At 41.9% G+C, this 21,193-nt stretch overlaps 1 protein-coding gene across 4 annotated transcripts in view; it reads left to right on the plus strand.

The window, feature by feature from the left end:
• The window catches only part of UPF2 (UPF2 regulator of nonsense mediated mRNA decay), a 124,843-nt gene extending 104,681 nt beyond the window's left edge, over positions 1-20,162 (plus strand). For 3 of the 4 annotated variants that reach the window (XM_032244067.1, XM_032244070.1, XM_032244068.1), the window contains 2 exons: positions 7,386-7,527; positions 18,878-20,162. In XM_032244067.1, coding sequence (XP_032099958.1) covers positions 7,386-7,527; positions 18,878-19,011 — 276 coding nt within the window. In that variant the 3' untranslated portion in view covers positions 19,012-20,162. Of the gene's footprint in view, positions 1-7,385; positions 7,528-9,786; positions 9,908-18,877 lie in introns of all 4 variants that reach the window. The other variant, XM_032244069.1, reaches the window with a different exon arrangement.
• Positions 20,163-21,193: the final 1,031 nt, after the last annotated feature.

Raw genomic sequence — 21,193 nt, forward strand, 5'->3', positions numbered from 1 at the left:
GTGGTCTGAAAAAGAAAGTATGTTTTGTTCTGATTTTTATTTCTTTATTTGGCTTTTGGGTGTTGGCCCTTCTGGTGTAACAGTTTTTTCTACAAATGTGAAATGTGTTGCCTTATAGGAATCTTTAGTTTTTAAGTGAAAGATCTCTTTGTGTATCAAATTTGTACTCAGAAATAACTTTCTGGTCTTCTAGTCATTAGGGGAAAATATATTGCACCAACGAACTGAGTAGTTGCAGAGAAAGAAAAAGATAATGCTTTTAGTAATTTATTCCTTTCTAGATTTAAATATTTATGAAATATAATAATGAATTTAAATTAAAACAAGTTTTAATGTAATACAAATGTTATAAAATGTTTTAAAAAGCTTTTTTATTATTTTAAATAAATGCGTAATATAGTTTAATACTGGCAAGCAAACCTTTTTTGCAATTAATATTTACATAACAAGTTATGATTTGTTATATTTTGACTAGAGTAATATTTATGTCATAGTAACTTGAGATTATATATTTTTTAAATTTTAGCTAGTCATGGAGTAGCTGCAAAATATAAGCTAAATCACCTTCATTGCTATTATGTTCAGGAAATTTAGTTTGAGTGACTTCAATATTTTTATCATCTAATTTGCTATAAAGTAGCATCTCTCTTGTAATAGTACGTCAGTAGCTCTGCAGTGAAGGCAGTAGGCAAAGGTGGCATCCGTACATTTGTCTCTTCATTTCCCTGTGTTAATTACTGTCTCTTTTATGTTCTTTTTAAGCACATAATACTCGAGAACTTTTCCTTTTGTAAAACTTGTCTCAGAGTTTATAAAATGTGTTTTTTATTTATAACTGTTTCTGTTTAGAAGAAATTGCTAATCTTATAAATGAATAAATTATATTCTTTTTTTACCTATAGAATATATTCTATATTTTTTGCCTTTCTGATCACATTTATTGTGAAATTTTCTTTACAATTTTTTTTACTGTTTCATTAGTATGATTTAGGAACCATCGGCATTAGGCTTGTTATTAGTGAATTATGAAGGAAATTTCAAATTTTATCATCAGGAACCTAAAAAGGGGGTAAAATGGCCATTAGAGTTGCAACTTCCAGTTTCATGATGATTAAGAAATTATCTACTTTTTTTTTTTTTTGATTGAGTCGAAATCTCGCTCTGTTGCCCAGGCTGGAGTACAGTGGCACAATCTCGGCTCATTGCAACCTCTACCTCCCGGGTTCAAGTAATTCTCCTACCTCACTCAGCCTCTAAGTAGCTGGGACTACAGACACCTGCCACCATGTGCAGCTAATTTTTGTATTTTTAGTAGAGACAGGGTTTCACTGTGTTGGCCAGGCTGGTCTCTGGTCTCAAACTCCTGACCTCAAGTGATCCTCCTACCTTGGCCTCCCAAAGTGCTGGGAGGCCACTATGCCCCCCACCTATCTACATTTTTTTAATTGGACTTCTTTGCTTGACTGTTTTGTAAAACAGTAATCTGCCAATCCCTCTGTATTTGCATAATTTGTAAGTGTTCAGGACCATTTAGTACAGCCATGAGAGGAAAGCTGGCCAACTGATTGAGAGGATTAAAATGCTAGAGTCTGTAATTTACATGAAGAAATTCAGACCGCCATGTCTGTTCACCCTTTCACCCTTGCCATCTCTAATAAGACATCTTATTTGGTATTTGGAACAGAAAATGACTTAAAATTTAGCTGTCATTCTCAAAGCCTAATTGATGTTTCATGTTTCTTTTTCTTTCTTTTTTTTTTTTTTTTTGAGACAGTCTCACTCAACTGTCACCCAGGCTGTAGTGCAGTAGTGTGATCTTGGCTCACTGCAACCTCCACCTCCCAGGCTCAAGCGATTCTCCTGCCTCAAATAGCTGGATTACAGGCATGCACCACCACATCGAGCTAATTTTTGTGTTTTCAGTAGAGATGAGGTTTCACCCTGTTGGCCAGGCTGCTCTTGAACTCCTGTCCTCATGTCATCCACCCAGCTTGGCCTCCCAAAGTGCTGGGATTACAGATGTGAGCCACCTCACTGGGACCCAGGAGGTGCTTTTTTAAAAGGCTGTCTTTAGAGCATAAGAACAAAGAAGGGTGGTCCCAGTGCTTGCAGAGAGATATGGAAAACATATAAACAGGCGAAAACAAATTTGTTCTCAGTAACTTTTATCAACTATCCAAAAGGATAAAATTAAGTAATGTTGAAAGGGATTATCTTATTACACATTGCCTGCCTGTATCAAAATACCTTATATACCCCATAAATATGTATACTATCACATGCCCACAAAAATAATAAAAAGAGATTGTCTGACCAGGCACAGTTGACTCACGCCTGTAATTTTCACACTTTGGGAAGCCAAGGCAGGTGGATCATTTGAGCTCAGGAATTTGAGATCAGCCTGGGCAACATGGTGAAACCCAGTCTTTAATAAAAATACAAGAATTACTTGGGCATGGTAGTGCATGCCTGTAATCCTAACTACTCGGGAGGATTGCTTGCACCCAGGAGATCGAGGCTACAGTGAGCCGAGATGGCACCACTGCACTCCAGCCTGGGTAACACAGCGAGACCCTGTCTCTCCCCCCAAAAAGAAAGAAATTGTAATAAATGAGAGAGATTATCTACTTTAAATGAGATCCAGTTAGGCATAAATTATATCCTTTAGGACTGAAATTATATGTAATCGTAAATGACTTGTCATTAAACTTAGAAAAGTCCTACTGAATGGAACAGGAGATTCATGATGGGCCAGTATTTCCTTTTTCAAAAGCAAGCAAAAAATACATGCTGAAAACTAGATAGTCCAATAAACTTGATGTCAACTTTTAGCATAATTCTAGATTGAGTCTTAAGACAGATGGATTTAGTTGTTAGGAAAATGAAAAAACCAAACAAAATAGCAGTATATGCTCATTAGAATGGCTAAAATTAAAAACTGACTATACCAATTTTTTGCTTGCGATATGAAAGAACTGGAACTTTCATACACTGCTATCATAATATGAAATGGGGCCAGGCTGGGCACAGTGGCTCACACCTATAATCCTAGCACTTTGGGAGGCCGAGGTAGGTGGATCATGAGGTCAGGAGTTTGAGAGCAGCTTGACCAACATGGTGAACCCCGTCTCTACTAAAAATACAAAAATTAGCTGGATGTGGTGGCGTGTACCTGTAATTCCAGATACTTGGGAGGCTGAGGCAAGAGAATCACTTGAACCCGGTAAGCAGAGGTTGTGGTGAGCTGAGATCGGGCCACTGCACTCCAGAGTAAGACTCTGTCTCAAAAAAAAAAAAAAAGAAAGAAAGAAAAGAAATGGGGCTGGGTACTGTGGCTCATGCCTGTAATCCCTGCACTTTGGGAGGCTGAGGAGGTGGATCGCCTGAGGTAAGGAGTTCAAGACTAGACCACACCTGTAATCCTGGCTACTTGGAAGGCTGAGACAGGAGAATTGCTTGAACCCGGGAGGCAGAGGTTGCAATGAGCTGAGGTTGTGCCACTGCACTCCAGCCTGGGCGACAAGAATAAAAAAAACTCCATCAAAAAAAAAAAAAATAAGAAATGGTATGACCACTTTGGCAGTTTCTTAAAAAGTAAAACACCATATTCGGTGAGGATATGTGTTAGAAGATCAAAAAAACAAAACAAAACAAAAACAGATAGCTATTTTATTCCTAGCGTTTTTCACTTAAGAGATTAAGATAAGGCCAGGTGCGGTGGCTCACACCTGTAATCCCAGCATTTTGGGGAGGCCGAGGCAGGCGGATCACGAGATCAGGAGTTCAAGACCAGCCTGACCAACATGGTGAACCCCATCTCTACTAAAAATATAAAAATTAGCCAGGCATGGTGGTACGTGCCTGTAATCCCAGTTACTGGGGAGGCTGAGGCAGGAGAATCACTTGAACTCAGGAGGCACAGGTTGCGGTGAGCCAAGATTACGCCATTGACCTCCAGCCTGGACAACAAGAGTGAAACTCTGTCTCACAAAAAAAAATAAAAAAAAAAAAAAAAAAAAAGAGAGATTAAGACAAACATTCATCCAGAGATTTGTGCATGAATGTAGAATTGTATATGAAATAACCCAAAAGTAGAAACAGTCCAAATGTTCCTAACAGGTGAATGAATGAATATGTGACATATTCATACAAGGGAATAGAATTCTGCAATAAAAAGGAACAAAGTACTGATGCATACAAAACATGGATGTCTCTGAAAATCATTATGCCAAACAAAAGAAGCTAGACAATAAAGTGCATGTTGTAGGATCTGATAGATATGAACATTTAGAAAATGCAGACTAGCCAGGCATGTTGGCACTCACCTGTAGTCCCAGCTACCCAGGAGCCTAAGGCAGGAGGATTGCTTGAGACTAGGACTTCAGGGCCAGCCTGGGCAACATAGTGCAATGCATCTCTTTAAAACAAAAGAAAAAGAAAATGCAGGCTGGGCATGGTGGCTGACACCTATGATCCCAGTACTTTGGAAGGCCGAGGCAGTAGGATTGCTTGTTCAGGAGTTTGAAACCAGCCGGGGCAACAAAGCGAGACCCCCCCATACCCTAGCCTACCACCCTATCCCTACCAAAAATTTGTTAAAAAGAATATAGGCATGGTGATGTGTGCCTGTAACTACAGCTACTTGGGAAGCTGAGATGTGAGGATCACTTGAGCCGCGGAGTTCTGATGCTGCAGTGAGCTATGGTCACACCACTGTACTCTAGTATGCAAGACCTCATTTCTTAAAAGAAAATGCAGACTAATCAGTAGTGACAGAGAGCAGATTGGTGGTTGCCTGGGGATGGTTGCCTTGCTTATAAAGTTTGAAGGTGACGGATGTGCTGGTGTGATCTCGGTTCACCACAACTCTGTCTCCTAGGTTCAGTGTTTCTCCTGCCTCAGCCTCCAGAGTAGCTGGGATTACAGGCATGCGCCACCACGTCCGGCTAATTTTGTATTTTTAGTAGAGATGAGGTTTCACCATGTTGGCCAGGCTGGTCTCGAACTCCCAGCTTCAGGTGATCCACCTGCCTCGGCCTCCCAAAGTGCTGGGATTACAGGTGTGAGCCACTGCACCCAGTTGTGGGGAGGTTTTCTCAAGGGAGCACATATAGCAGAACTTATCAAATTATGTTTTAAATATGTGCAACTGATTGTATGTCAGGCATATCCCAATAAAGTTGCTTTAAAAAAATGTTTTGAAGTCAGGACAACATAGTAAGACCCAGGCCTGCCGGTCACAGTGGGAAGCTGAGGTGGGCGAGTCACGAGGTCAGATTAAGACCAGTCTGGCTGACACCGTGAAACCCCGTCTGTACTAAAAATACGAAAAATTAGCCAGGTGAGGTGGTGGGTGCCTGTAATCCCAGCTACTCAGGAGGCTGAGGCAGGAGAATCACTTGAACCTGGGAGGTGGAAGTTGCAGTGAGCCAAGGTCACCCCACTGCACTCCAGACTGGTGACAGAGCGAGACTCTGTATAAAAAAAAAAAAAAAAAAAAAAAACCCAGGCCTTAGAAAAAATGAAAATTAGCTAGGCATGGTGGCACACACCTGTAGTTTTAGCTACACAAGAGGTTGAGGTGGAGGATTGCTTGAGCACAGGAGGTGGTGGCTACAGTGAGCCATGATTGCAGCACTGCACTTTAGCCTCAATGACAAAGCGAGACCCTATCTCAAAAACACAAAAAATGTTTTGAGCTTTAAAAGGAGATGAGAGTTGCAAGGAGTCAGTACTTGATCACTAAGAGCAGAGTCTCAAGCTGAGGTCATTGGGGGAATGGATAAGGTTTGCCAGGCTGGTACTTAAGTGGATTACCTTAATATTAATTTTGATATGTGAGATATTTATCTGCTGTCTTAAATATGAAATTTAGTTTAGTTGTGTTTGTAGATAGTCTCTCACCGGCACTTAGTATTTTGCACCTCAGTGTATCTGTCCTAGTGTGTTTGGTGTTGTGGGATACCAATATATTTGAAGAAAAACATTGACTAACTAGACTGCATCCTAAGAGAGAATACCAAGAGAGGACATTGGGGATGATGTAAACAATCAGACTGTCAAATCAGACTCCCAAGAATCAGAGTTCTTGTGCAATGTTCAGATTTAATGAGAATTTCAAAGATGCCAGTATTCAGGAGGCACAGATTAAGCTGAGAGAAGCCTGGGACTTGGGCACAGCTCCCTGCATCTTTCATTCCACATCAGATGTGCCTTTGCTTCACAGTAACTGGTGAGGTCTCTTAAGTGAGATATGCAGATTATCTGCATACAGCAGAGGGAATTTAGGTTATAAACCGAATTAGCTTACTTAACATTTTGCACGGAGCCATGGCCCATAAGTTCATGGATCCTATCTTGGTTTGTTTACTAAGAGCAATCTTAAACCAGGAACATCCTGCTAAAAATAAAAGCATTTCTAGACAAGGACTCACTTTCCCCCATAACCGAGAATTAGATCTCGCTAGGCCAGTGGCTTTGCTCTCCTCCAGTCATAGCTGTCTTCAGAAGTATGCACAGCGAGTAATGCTGAAGATGGACTTGATCTGTTCTGTGTAAACACCTTTCCAACAGTCACCCAGACACAAGGAGGTCTACAGGTTGAAAGGCTGTCTCTGGCTGTTGGATGTGTTCCTCTGCATAGGGTGCAGTGAAGCAGAACATCTGTTTTAGGGAGGTTGGACTTGGTGGCTTTTCCCTTATCTAGGCTTAATGTTGCAGATATTAGGAGACCGATGGGTGAAACAGGAGGATTTTATTTAGGTGCACCAGGTCAGTGGATTCACATCGGAAAGTTGAGCAAAGGACAAAGAAAATGGGCTACTTTTTATACATTCAGGGTGACGTAGCAGCTAACACGTTTTTCAGAAGCCAGAATGAACAGTTAATAAATTTGTAACATGTCTTGTGATTTACATTACATTTGAAATACAGCAGTTTGAGAAATGCATTGTACATTCTTTGGGTGTTATCTTGCCCTATGACCTTGCAGCTGGTCAGCAAGAAAAACAGGAGTCTTGAGATGCCTGGGAACTTTGCTGAGAATGTGGGGAGAATAGATAAGACAGGTTTTACAGGGAGTTAATTTTAAGCAGAGCTGAGGATTAGGTTTTATATTGAACACAATACCGTAAACTTTATTTTATTTTGCAGCAGTTACAGACTATTGCTATTATTTAATTACCCTCTTCATGATAGGCTTTGACTCTATTAGAGTAATAGTGGTATCTGTTCTTAGGTGGTACTGTCTAGTGATTTATAGTAAAGGAAATCCATTATTTATTTTTAACTTGTTTAATTCTACTTGTTATTTTATTTGAAGTCTGATTTTTTTCTTCCTCCCAATTTTCTCAAACTCTTTGTGATCCTTTGTTATTTTTCTCCAGTTTAAGATCCTTAATGTACCCATGTCCTCTCAACTTGCTGCAAATCACTGGAACCAGCAACAGGCAGAACAAGAAGAGAGGATGAGAATGAAAAAGCTCACGCTAGATATCAATGAACGTCAAGAACAAGAAGATTATCAAGGTATAAAGTCATCTCTAAGAGAACTGGAAATTTTTGATACCTTTTAAGTTACTTTGTCTCACCTTTTTATGTCATATTTTTCCATATTTATGCTGAGAAATTCATTTTGTATCCCACTGTCTTTATTTTTCTCTCCCTTACTTGTAAAATAACAATAATTTTCACCATATTTTCCTCTAATTCGGTTAGATTATAAACTGCTAGCTGTGTTTGCAAGCAAGATGATAATCCATTTTTAATTGCTTCACATTGCCAGCCAATTGTGCACAAATTCATTTAACAAACAGTATGCGTTGCTTGATGACAGGGATACATTCTAAGAAATGTGTCATTAGGAGGCTGGACGTGGTGGCTCAAGCCTGTAATCTCAGCACTTTGGGAGGCTGAGGTGGGTGGATCACCTGAGGTCAGGAGTTCAAGACCAGCTTGACCAACATGGTGAAACCCCATCTTAAATAAATAAATTAAGTGATTAAAAATAAAAAAAAAAAAAAAAAGAAATATGTCATTAGGTAATTTCATCATTGTGCAAGCATCACGAGTGTACTCGACAAACCTAGATGGTGTAGCCTACTACACACTTAGGCTGTATGGTCTAGCCTCTGTGAACTGATGGGGCCACCATTGTATAGGTGCTCCTTCATTGACTGAGACATGGTCACACAGCACATGATTGGATTTATCTCCTTTTGTCTATTTGGAGTCCTGGTCTTGAGGAACCTGTGTTCCTTCAGATTTGAGGAAATACTCAAATTAGGATTCTAGTTTTATGTATACATGCGCAGCATTTTTTGCTTAATTGGAATCTTACATATAGAGTCCCTGGATACTTCATAAGCTAGCGTTTTGGTATTTCTGTGGTATGCAGATTTTGGAGCCATAACATAATTGCTTACACAGCACTGTACTGAACAAACTGCTATTTGTGCAGGAGAATGTGTATAAATCAGTATGTGTGGTTTTTAATCTTTTAATCTCACTTGTAGAATGTTCTTGCGTAGTTGATACCCAGCAGTGTTTTTGTTTAAAAGAGTCTTGCTCTGTGTCACGCGTGGCTAGATGGAGGGCAGTGGCACAATTACTTTAGCCTCAAACTCCTGGGCTCAAGTGATCCTGCTGCCTCTGCCTCAGTCCCTAAAGTAGCTAGGATTACAGACATGTGCCACCATAGCTGGCTAATTTTTTTTTCCTGTTTTACTTCCAGTAAAACAGAAGCAAATCTGGCTAATTTTTAATTTTTTTAGAGAGGGGATCTTGCTATGTTGCCCAGGCTCATCTTGAACTCCTGGGCTCAAGCTAGGATTACAGACCTGTGCCACCATACCTGGGTGATTTTTAATTTTTTGTGGAGAGGGGATCTCGCTTTGTTGCCCAGGCTTGTTTTGAACTCTGGGCTCAAGCAGTCCTCCTGTCCCTGCATCCCAAAGTGGTAGGGTTACAGACGTGAGCCACCACACCCAGCTCCAACTTTTTTTTTTTTTTTTTTTTGAGACGGAGTCTCACTCTGTTACCAAGCTGAAGTGCAATGGCAAGATCTCGGTTCACTGCCACCTCCTTCTCCTAGGTTCAAGCAATTCTCCTGCCTCATCCTCCAGAGTAGCTGGAGCTATAGGCATACGCCACCATACCTGGCTACTTTTTGTATTTTTAGTAGAGATGGGGTTTCACCTTATTGGCCAGGCTGGTCTTGAACTCCTGACCTTGTGATCGGCCCGCCTTGGCCTCCCAGAGTGCTGGGATTACAGGCGTGAGCCACCGCACCCGGCTCAACATTCTTAATAATAATGGCTAACACTGAGTGTTTACTCTTTGGCCAGACACTGTTTTATGTACTTTTGCAAAGTGTATAATCCTCATAACTATTCTTTGAGATTATCTGCATTTTACATTGAGGGAAATTGAACCTAAAGTCCCACAGCTGGAAAGTGACAGGCTGTGATTTTAACCAGTAGTCTCGCTCTATACACTGTGCTCTTAGCTACTGCATTGCACTGCCTCTTAGGCTGTTTTACCACCTCATAAGATAGCCATGTGGTGGCCAGATTCACAGGAAAGGGAACATTGGGCATTACAGTCTTATCTCTTAAAAACGCTTTTTCAAAATTTCTTTATCATTTTAGTCTGTATAATGGCTATTTTTTCTTTAGTCAGCTCCCTGGCAGGACTATTAAACTTAATCTCCCCAACATTTCATTCACTCTGTAGGAGGAATACGTTTCTAAGAGTTAATAGCATTTTCGTTTCTGTTCCTGATTACAGAAATGTTGCAGTCTCTTGCACAGCGCCCAGCTCCAGCAAACACCAATCGTGAGAGGCGGCCTCGCTACCAGCATCCAAAAGGAGCACCTAATGCAGATCTAATCTTTAAGACTGGTGGGAGGTACAGCAGTCATTACTCCTTCCTTAGCTGTTTCTCATCATGTCCATAAGTATAAATTAGAGATTTCTGGATTATAGTTTCTGGCAAAGCCCTAATTATTAGCAAAATAGAAAAGTCTTTGAATTGTAGATACTTGAGGGGGGAAAAAACCTGCTTTATACTATAGTTATGGTTGTTCTGTATTTTTTCATTATTTTTTGAGACAAGGTCTTGGTCTGTTGTTGCCCAGGCTGAAGTGCAGTGGGACGATCGCAGCTCACTACAGCCTCACCCTCCTTGGCTCAAGTGATCCTCCCATCTCAGCCTCCCTAGTAGCTGGGACTATAGGCATGCACCACCACACCTGGCTAATTTTTATGTCTTTTGTAGGGACAGAGTCTTGCCATGTTGCGCAGGCTGGTCTTGAACTCCTGAGCTCAAGCGATTACCCATGTGGCTGCTCTTACAAAGACATTGGTTTTAGCTAGATGATGGCTTTCATTCTCTCTGAGTGGACTTCTATTTTCTTTGTTTTAATAGGAGAGAGAAGTTACAGATGAGTAAGAGAGAGACATCATAGGCTTTGTGTTAGAATTTCTCAGGTCAGGGTTAATTAATATCAATGTTTACAAAAACTAAAAATCTATTTGCTAGACTTGTAACCATGCAGGTAGAGTTTGTTCCTCTTTATTTATTTTTTAAGATGGAGTCTTGCTCTGTCACCCAGGCTGGAGTGCAGTGGTATGATCTCAGGTCACTACAACCTCTGCCTCCCAGGTTCAAGCGATTCTCTATCCTCAACCTCCCGACTAGCTGGGACTACAGGCACATGCCACTGCATCCGGCTAATTTTTGTATTTTTAGTAGAGACAGGGTTTTACCATGTTGGCTTGGCTGGTCTCGAACTCCTGACCTCAGGTGATATGCCCACCTTGGCCTCCCAAAGTGTTGGGATTACAGGCATGAGCTACTGTACTTGGCATGTTTTTTTTTAATTATAAAATTTCCTGATGAAATTCATACCAGTTCCACTTAAAATAAGTTAAATTGTTTAATGTGAGATAATTTAAAACTCTATAATGAATTTGAAAGTTAAGTATTCCCTAATAAGATCTTTGTTATGTTTTTTAAGGGTAAGTTATTTAAAGTTTTTCTGGAATATGATCTAAAGACCATGCGATCATCAACTAATTTTGTTTTTTTCTTTTTCTTTTTTTTGAGACCAGGTCTCACTCTGTCACCCAGCCTGGAGTGCAGTGGCGTGATCTCAGCTCACTGCAACCTTCACCTCTCAGGTTTAAGTGATTCTCCTACCTCAGCCTTCTGAGTAGCTGGGATTACAGGCGTGCACCACCACGCCCGGCTAATTTTTGTATTTTTAGTAGAGACATGGTTTCACCATATTGGCCAGGCTGGTCTGGAAATCCTGACCTCAGGTGGTCCACCTACCTCAGCTAATTTTGTCTAGTGGTTAAAGTGACAGTGACTTCTGCTGCCCTTACTGATTTTCACTTAGGGGAATGTGTTTACACTGAGGCTCCACAACAACCCAAGATGTCACTTTGTTGTTGGGGGCAGAGGAGCGGGTATAGATGAGGAGTGTGCGGAAGATGGCAGAACATGATTCAGGAGAGTAGTATGGGGAAAACGTATTCATCAGAACCTGTATATTTTACTCACTGAACATATTTGTGTGTTCTGGCGGCATTTGTCTTAGAGCTATTTGCTCAGATAACTCTAATCAAATTGTAATCTAGCAAATTGACTTGTCAGCCAGGCGGGGTGGCTCACGCCTGTAATCCCAGCACTTTGGGAGGCTGAGGCAGGAGAATTGCTTGAACCTGGGAGATGGAGGTTGCCATGAGCTGAGATCACTCCACTGCACTCCAGCCTGTGTGACAAAGCAAGACTCCATCTCAAAAAATAAAAAAAAGAAAAGGAAAGAAAATTGGCTTGTAAAGACAGTTTGGAGATCTCTTCTTTAGCATCTGTTGAGTATAATTTTTTTAAAAAAATCCAAGTTAGAAATGATATACAAACCTATCTAATTAGGCATAAGATATTAGGTTATTTTTAATTATCTAAACTTTATTAAAGTCCTTTAAGCCTGTTTTATTACTGCTAAAATGTAGAAACTAGCTAGGTTAACAGGCAATGAAAAATGTTCATTTCCTGCTTTTACATTTTCTTAGAGTAGCTTTAAACATATGCCACAGTGTTCTTGATAACATCTGTTCACTCCTGTCTCAGCATCAGAGACCAAAACTATTAGAATATTTGTATTTCGGTTGGTGCAAAATAATTGCTGTTTTTGCCAATAGTAATAGCAGGCCGGGCGCGGTGGCTCACGCCTGTAATCCCAGCACTTTGGGAGGCTGAGATGGGCAGATCACGAGGTCAAGATACTGAGACCCTCCTGGCCAACATGGTGAAACACTGTTTCTACTAAAAAATACAAAAATTAGCTGGGCGTGTCGCACGCCTGTAGTACCAGCTACTCGGGAGGCTGAGGCAGGAGAATTGCTTGAACCCAGGAGGTGGAGGTTGCAGTGAGCCGAGATTGTGCCTCTGCACTCCAGTCTGGTAACAGAGCAAGACTCTGTCCCAAAAAAATAGCAAAAACCACAATTACTTTTGCATCAACATAATACTTTGATGTTTTCCATCATCTTCACCTGTTCATATTGCAGCCTGAATCTCTGAATAGCACGTTATATTTTTTCATCCCTAATCCTTTCGCAGTTCATGTATTGCAAGTATAGTGTCTGAGTAGTTTCTGTAGACTCACTCTGGAATTGGATGACATAAGGGGTATCCAATAGGATTTACCCCCCTCATTGTACAATCATTTAGGACTGCACTGTGGAAGACGAAGTACAAGACAGGGTCTTTACCCACCAGGTTATGGTCCAGTAGGGGAGCCAAGTACAGGTACTTGAAAGGTAATTCCACTCTCGTCTACTTGAAAGATAATTCCACCCTCTTCATTTGTCTATTTAAAAAACCTTGGGTGAGAGTCTGTTCAGGACAAGACAGGAGACATGTAGGCATATATGTGCTGTCATCGATGTGCATGTGAACATAGAGGGAAGCCATTCTTACCTGGCTATAAGGGTTAGTTACTTTTCAGAGTTCCTTCATTTTCTATTTTCCTTCCTCCCTCCAGTTCCCCCTTGGAAGAACTGGCTACACTTGCCCTTTCTCGCTCCCACTTGGGTGGCTTGCCCCTGCCAGTTCACAGCTGGCAGTGTGAGGCACTGCCCACCCCGCTGGCCACGCTAGGAAAGGAAGGTTCATTATTGACTCCTCTCCCCTTTTCAGTCCCCAAGTCTAGGCAACTTCTGCCTTCACTGGCATCCCCACCTGCCTTGTTAGCCTCATCTCAGCAGCACTTTGCATTGTAGGCCCTCCTTGTTCTCCCAATGGACCCTTCCTTGGCGTCTGTGATTCTTCTGGGTTCAGGATTTTTCCTACCCCTTGACCACTGCAGCTCCTGCTGCTGACACCGCTCCATTCTGCGCTTGCCCTGCCCAGGGATGTCTGTGTTCCTTGGGCTCAGCCGGGGCCCTCTTCTCCTTCTGCACACTCAGAGAAGGCATCATCCCTCCCAGTGGCCTGGCTGCCATCCAGGTCTCCAGCCCAGATCTCACATTTTCATTTCTAATTGTCCACTCACCTGTGACTCAGAGATGGAAACCTCCATGCCACTGTCCCAGCCCCTTTTCCCTGGGGTCTCCAGTGCAGGGAGAGGAAGCACTGTTCGCCCCCTTATCCACAGCAGAAGAGGAAGTTGTATTATCTGTATTAACTGATCTAGTTCATTAGCAAATCGTCTGCATTCTGCTCCCAAATGGCCTCCACTCTTGCCTGTTTTATTTTCTGCCCACAGCCAAGACCCTGGGTCAAGCCACCATCGCCTCTTGCTTGGGTTGCTGTTGCTACCTCAGCCTCCTCCTCAGCCTCTCTGTCTTTTCTCCGCCCTTCAACACTTTCCAATTCAGTCTCTCCCTACAGACCCAGTGTTCTTTCTAAAATACAAATTTGATGTCTATGTGAGCCCTTCTGCCTAAAATCCTCCAATGGCCGCTCATGGCTTGTAGGATAAAAAGTCGAAACTCCTCAGCTTGGTTCCAAAGGCCCTGTGATGCAGGCGGACATAGGTTAAACCAGCTTCATCTCCTGCCTTTCTTTCCCTGCTCCAGCCTAGCTGACCTTTACTTCTGTGTTCTTTCTACCTCCTCTGTGTGGAAGAGGCAGGAGAATTGCTTGAACCTGGGAGGTGCAGGGAACAGTCTCCAGCTGTTCCCCTTGGAGAACTCCTGCTCCTTCAGGTCCTGCCTTGATGTTCTCAAGTCTGACATAGGTCAGTGCAGGTCTGCTGCCATGACTTAGGGTATTTCTGTAGATCTTGTCCTCCTTAAGTACTGCCTAGCTTGTCTCTGCCCCCCATGAGATTACCAGTGATGAGAGCAGAGACTTAAGTCTCATGTTGTTTCCATTCTGTCTCCTTTATAGCTCTTGGTGCCTGGCACCTAGTAGATGCTCAGTAAATATTTGATGAATGGACAAAGGAACTTTTGACAATCTACGCTTAGTCATTTAATAAACGTTCTTACTCCAGTTCTGCTCCCTAGCTCTTCCCTGTGTTTTTTTCTTTTTTTTTGTAAGAGTCCCAGCTCTTGAGCTAGCCACTCAACCTGTTTTAAAATCTCTTGTTAAAATAGTACCTTAAAAAAGAAAACCTAACTTGTCCATTACTCTGAGGAATGGCACTCTGTAAAGTATCATGAATGGAATTTTTATAGTCAGTGCTCCTAAGGTATAGGTGTGATAAATGGTAGAATAACAGGCAAATATGGAAACATGAGATTTTTACCCTTTAGAGGACCAGATGTTCTTTGCCATTTTTAAAATTTACATTTTAAGGCAAGATGTGGTGGCTCATGCCTGTAATCCCAGCACTTAGGGAGGCCGAGGCAGGCAGATCACCTGAGGTCAGGAGTTTGAGACCAGCCTGACCAACATGGTGAAGCCCTGTCTCTACTAAAAATACAAAAATTAGCTGGGCGTGGTGACAGGCACCTATAATCCCAGCTACTCCAGAGGCTGAGGCAGGAGAATCGCTTGAACTCGGGAGGCGGAGGTTGCGGTGAGCCAAGGCCACGCCATTGCACCCCAGCCTGGGTGGCAGAGCGAGACTCTGTCTCAAAGCAAAAAAAAAAAAAAGAAATTACATTTTAAGTGAAGAAAAGTAGTCATTTGAAAGAAACACTGTGTAGATGGACTCTCCTGGTGGTTTGAGATGTCTTTATTTTCTTCTATTTTTAACCTCAAGCCAGACTTAATTGAAATATATGTGTCTACAGCAGCGGGTTCATCAGGTGTCTTAAGTGGCAAATTCTTCCTAGTTGATGGAAGGTAAAGTCTGAGAAACTGGTTTCAGGTTGAGTCTTCACTTGGCTGGTGCTTTTTAAAAAGTTAGTTATTGGCCGGGCGTGGTGGGTGGCTCACACCTGTAATCCCAGCACTTTGGGAGGCTGAGGCAGGTGGATCACCTGATGTCAGGAGTTTGAGACCAGCCTGACCAACATGGTGAAACCCCATCTCTACTAAATACAAAAAAATAACTGGGCATGGTGGTGCATGCCTGTAATCCCGACTACTTGGGAGGCTGAGGCAGGAGAATCGTTTGAACCTGGGAGGTAGAGGTTGCAGTGAGCCAAGATTACGCCATTCCACTCCAGCCTGGGCAACAAGAGCAAAACTCCGTCTCAAAAAAAAGAAAATTCAGTTATTAATATTAGTGATGTTATATGGTAAAGGGAAATTTATTGGGAAACTGGTTATAAAATATTTTACGTCCAGGTGCAGTGGCTCACGCCTGTAGTCCCAGCACTTTGGGAGCTTGAGGTAGAAGGATCACTTGAGCCCAGGAGGCGGAGGCTGCAATGAGTCCGGATCACACCACTGCCACTGCACTCCAGCTTGGGCAACAGAGCCAGACCCTGTCAAAAAAAAAAAAAAAGTTTAAATTTTTTTTTTCTTTTTTTTTTTTTTTTGAGACAGCACCTTGCCCTGTTGCCCAGGCTGGAGTACAGTGGTGCAATCTCAGCTCACTGCAGCCTCTGCTTCTTGGGTTCAAACGATCCTCCTCTCAGCCTCCCAAGTGGTTGGGATCACAAGCGTGCACTGCCACTCCTAGCTAATTTTTGTATTTTTAGTAGAGACGGGGTTTCACCATGTTGTCCAGGCTGCTCTTGAACTCTTGACCTCAGCTGATCAGCCTACCTAGGCCTCCCTAAGTGTTGGTATTACAGGTGTGAGCCACTGCACCCGACATAAATTTTTGTTTTCCTGTGGATTTTAATAGACTCCTAGATTTTAATTTGTGTTTGTATATTTTCTAACCATGAGATCCTTGAAATAAGAACATAAATTAAAATTTCAGCCCTTTAACCAGTTAGAGGCATTTGCTTACAATGAGTTGAAACAGCAGTAGTACTGTAAATAAAACTCTTGTGTAGGGTTTTCTGTATTGCAGAACAAGGTTTTTTTTCCTTCTGTGCTCGTATTGAAAAACTGTGAAGCTTAACATCTTTGGCAAGTGTTAATACTAATATGGTTTAGATGCTACAAATTCATATAAGTTATTTCAGTGCTCCTCAGACTTTAAAATACATAACTCTCTAGACTCATTAAAAAGCAAGTTCTGGTTTGTTTCTTACATTATTTTTGATTATTATTATAGAATGCTTCATGAATTTGCATGTCATTCTTTTTGTTTGTTTTTTGAGATGGAGTCTCTTTCTGTCACCCAGGCTGGAGTGCAGTGGCAGGATCATGGCTCACTGCAACCTCTGCCTCCCAAGTTCAAGCAATTCTTATGCCTCAGCCTCTAAAGTAGCTGTGTGCCACCACGGCACATGCCTGTAATTTTTGTATTTTTAGTAGGGATGACATCTCACCGTTTTGGCCAGGCTGGTCTCAAATTCCTGACCTCAAGTGATCTGCCCGAGTCAGCCTCCCAAAGTGCTGGGATTACAGGCATGAGCCACTGCACCCCACCTGCGCCAGCATGTCAGCCTGGCACAGGGCCATGCAATTTTTAGTATATGTGCTGTGGAAGGAGCGCAGCAAGCTCTGGTTACTTTCTAACAAGTTCTCCAGTGATGTCAAAGCTGCTGGTGTGTGGCCGACACTTAGTGGCATGGGAGTATACTATCTGACTTTTAAACCCATCTTTTTTGTTTTGTTTTGTTTTGTTTTTGAGACAGTGTCTTGCTCTGTCACTCAGGCTGGAGTATGTGGCATGATCACAGCTCACTGCAACCTCGACCTCCTGGGCTCAAGCAATCCTGCCTCAGCCTCTCAGTAGCTGGGACTATAGACACACACCACCATAGCTGGCTAATTTGTTTGTTTTTTAGTAGAGACGAGGACTCATTATGTTGCCCAGGCTGGTCTTGATTACTTGTAAAACCACCTAAGTAGAGTCTGAATTTTTTCATCAGATTTTTTTTTTTTATATCTTTATATTAGGTTAAATAGGTGATAGTTTTGTTATAAAATAGAGTCTCTTTTAGAATTGGATTTAATCCGAAGTGTATATTGTACCAATAAACACTTTTTGAGTGGATAGCTTTTTAAGTCACTCAGAATGATTGTCTCTAAACCAATCAAATGGCACCTTACACTATAACTAGTGGTATAGCTATACCTTACTTAGCAACAATTTTGAACCTTTTTTTCTGTCGTTTGCTGCTTTTATTTAAAGTATTCTAGGTTAGTGCTGCTTTTTCTTGACTTCAGGAGAGACCCTTGAATCTTCTCTTTCATTATCTCAGAGAATACTTATGTTCTTTCCATCAGTTCACTTCCAGAAGATTTATGGCTCTTATCCAGCTGAAGATATCCTTTTCCATATTTGCATCTTAGGGTTTGGAAGTTCCTTGCTAACATAGCTTGCTCTGTGAAAACAAACTGTTAGTCTGCTCTGGCTGCCATAACAAAGTAGTACAGCACTAGTGGCTTAAATGACCGAAGTTTGCTGTCTCACAGTTCTGGAGGCTGCCAGCAGGAATCCTGAGGTCAGGGAGTCAGCGGGGGCTGGTTCTTTCTAAGGGCTGGAGGAGGAGTGCTCCAGACCCACCTTCTCACTGCTGGGGGTGCTGGCAGTCTTTGGCTTCCATACCTTGTTGTACATTACCGTGGTCTCCGCCTTTGTCTGCACGTGGCCTTTTCCCTGTGTGTGTCTGTGTGCACATTTACCTTTTTATAGAGATGCAGTCCTACTGTGTTCGGCCCCACCCTGCTCCATTATGGCCTTGTCTTAAGTAATTATATCTACAGCAGCCTTGTTTCCAAATGCAGTCACATTCTGAGGTACCACAGTTCAGTGTCAACATGAGAATTTGGGGGTTACACAACTGAATCGTAACACAAACCGTGAATTCTTAGCATCTTAGGAATTAGCCGTAGAAGAGACACAGGAGCCACCCCCTCCAGTCACTGCTCCAGTGGCTCTGGTTTTGTTGTAGTTCAGTAGAGAGCATGTATGCTCTGAAAAAAGCACTTCACTTGTCCTCGGTTTCCACAGGGGTTGCTTCCTGGACCCCCTAAGACACCAAAACGCACAGATACCCAAGTCCCTGGTAAAAAAACAAAATGGTATAGCATTTCTATATAATCTATACACATCCTCCCGTGTACTTTAAATCATCTCTAGATGACTTGTAATACCTAATAATGCCCATAGTTGATATATTGTATTGTTTTTAATATCTATGTCATTTTTATTGTTGTACTGTTACTTTTTTATTGTTTGGGGTTTTTTCCTGAATATTTTGATCCATGGACATGGAACCCACAGATGCCAGGGCCAGCTGTAACCTGGGGAAGTCACTTGATGGTGGTGGGTAGTGTTGCGGACACTGTCTTGCTGGACTTTGTCCTGCCGTAAGCTCTCTGACGTGACCCTCTTTGTTCCTTTAGGAGACGTTGATCCAGCAGCACGTGTCATTTCATTAGGTCCTGTATCTGATGTTGTGGATAGTGGAGTCCTCCAGCAATTGAATGAGAGCAGTGGATACATCTCAGCAGGTCGGTCTAGAGAGTTGCGAATCTAAACCTGGGACAGGCTGGGGCCAGGAGGCAGAAACACCAGCCTCTGCCAACACCGGAACAAGCCGACGCTTCCAGACAAGGCAGAAAAGGCCTTTTGTAATGGAAATCACTCGAGGGTTCATCTTCTCTTGAGAATGGCAGTCAAGAAATGAGATGGTTCACTTGACTACTGAGCAGTTATACCAAGGAGAGCATCAAGGAGATGACTGAGCCAGAGATGAAACGGGTTGTGATGGTAATGGTGTGGGGGAAATGAACTTGAGCTTTAAACTTGATTTGAGTTTCAGTGTCTCTGAATTGAACATCCCATGTTGGAAGAAGATACATTTGGGGGCTCCAGGACTACAGTAGAAAAGTGTAGAGCAAGCAGGAAAATCTTCTAGTAAAACCTTACGTGCAGGACAACAAAATGATGAAAGATATCTAAATACCAGATCATCCACCAGGAAGGCTTTTGTTTAGGAATTTGTATCAAGAGGAACAAAGGATGAGGGAGAAAAATCCGTTTATCCATCAGAGTCAGTGATATAAAATGGCCTATTAGGGTAAAAGAAAAATGTGAAGACTGTTTTAGTATACAGAGAGCATTAATTCAGATGGCTTAGAAACGTGGTACCAGCCCAAGAACAGAGATCTAGTTGAGCCCATTGTAAGTATCATTGAAAACAAAACATGCCAGTCAGCATGTCACAGGGAACGAACGAAGGACAGCAAGAAGTGGATCAGAATATTTTGTTGACCTTCATGGGTTTACAGCCTCTGTCTCTAAACAAAATATGGAAACAAGTCGAGCTTTTATTTTGCTTTTGTTTTTGTTTTGTTGCGTTTTGTTTTCCCCCCACTAAATAGAAATGAGGGTTCTTAGTCTGTTTCTGACAATCTGTTAATTTCTTAGGATAGTTGTCTTTCGTTTGCTTTCCAGTAGGCATAGTACATTTAGTTGAAGAGCACATCTGTATGCTACAACTTGATTACATCTTTTTTTCTAGCTATTTTGCATTTTTTCTTTTACCATGTTTCAGTTTCTGCATGTAGATTTAAATAAGAAACAAAACTTGTAAAGTTGTAACATTTCACATGGAAATGCTGCCCAATCTTCACCAGCTTCAGAAATCTGACCTTTGCCGATGCTGCAATAAAGTGTTGTAATTTAGATTTGGCATGGTGGTGTTTGATTTGGTTTGGGTTTTGGGAACCTATTGAGTGGGCACATTGGTATCTTGCAGCGTCATCTTTGTGCTCTAGAATATATTCTCAGATGATCCATGTTGCTTTCACCTTCAGGGTTCCACCTCCACATGACTTTTCTCAGGTGCCAGAATTAATGTACCTTTGGGGCCAATGGGAAAAAAAAGTAGCCTACACAGACTAATAGAAGGCACATTTTTAGAATAGGCTGAGTACTGGTGAAGATGGGAGCTGGGGCAGCATGGTTCAGCCTGGGACAGCGTTTGTGATTTGGGTGGGTAGAGCCTGTGCGAAGCAGGTGACTCACAAAGGAATAGCAAGAACCATTCTTGACCATCTCTTGCTAGGTGTTCATAAAAAGGCTGATTTACACACTCCAAATGGAGTTACTGTACTCACCATTGCTAAAATTCAGTTCAGAGTAATTATTGGAAAAAAAAAAAAGATTTTCTTAAAGGAAAAACTTCACAAATTTCACTTACGGGAAGCTTATTGTCCAACCCTTATCATTGTACTGTTACTCACTATTCTTTTGTTGGGTTTACAAGTTTTATCATTTTTATATTATTTCTAGGTGTTAGATTACTTATTTACTTATTTATTTTTTGAGACAGAGACCTGTTCTGTCACCCAAGCTGGAGTGCAGTGGCATGATCTCAGCTCACTGCAACCTCCATCTCCTGGCTTCAAGCAATTCTCCTGCCTTCAAGCGATTCTCCTGCCTCAAGCCTCCCAAGTAGTGGGATTAGAGGCATTCGTCACCATGCCTGGCTGATTTTTGTGTTTTTAGTAGAGACAGGTTTTCTTTCTTTCTTTCTTTTTTTTTTTTTTTTTTTGAGATGGAGTCTTGCTCTGTAGCCCAGGCTGTAGTACAGTGGCGTGATCTCGGCTCACTGCAGCCTCTGCTTCCCGTGTCCTGGTTCAAGCAATTCTGCCTCAGTCTCCCAAGTAGCCGGGATTACAGGCAGGCACCACCATGCCCAGCTAATTTTTGTA

The sequence above is a fragment of the Sapajus apella genome, unplaced genomic scaffold (assembly GCF_009761245.1).
Source record: "Sapajus apella isolate SASKATOON/1434 unplaced genomic scaffold, GSC_monkey_1.0 scaffold53, whole genome shotgun sequence".
Lineage (NCBI taxonomy): Eukaryota > Metazoa > Chordata > Mammalia > Primates > Cebidae > Sapajus > Sapajus apella.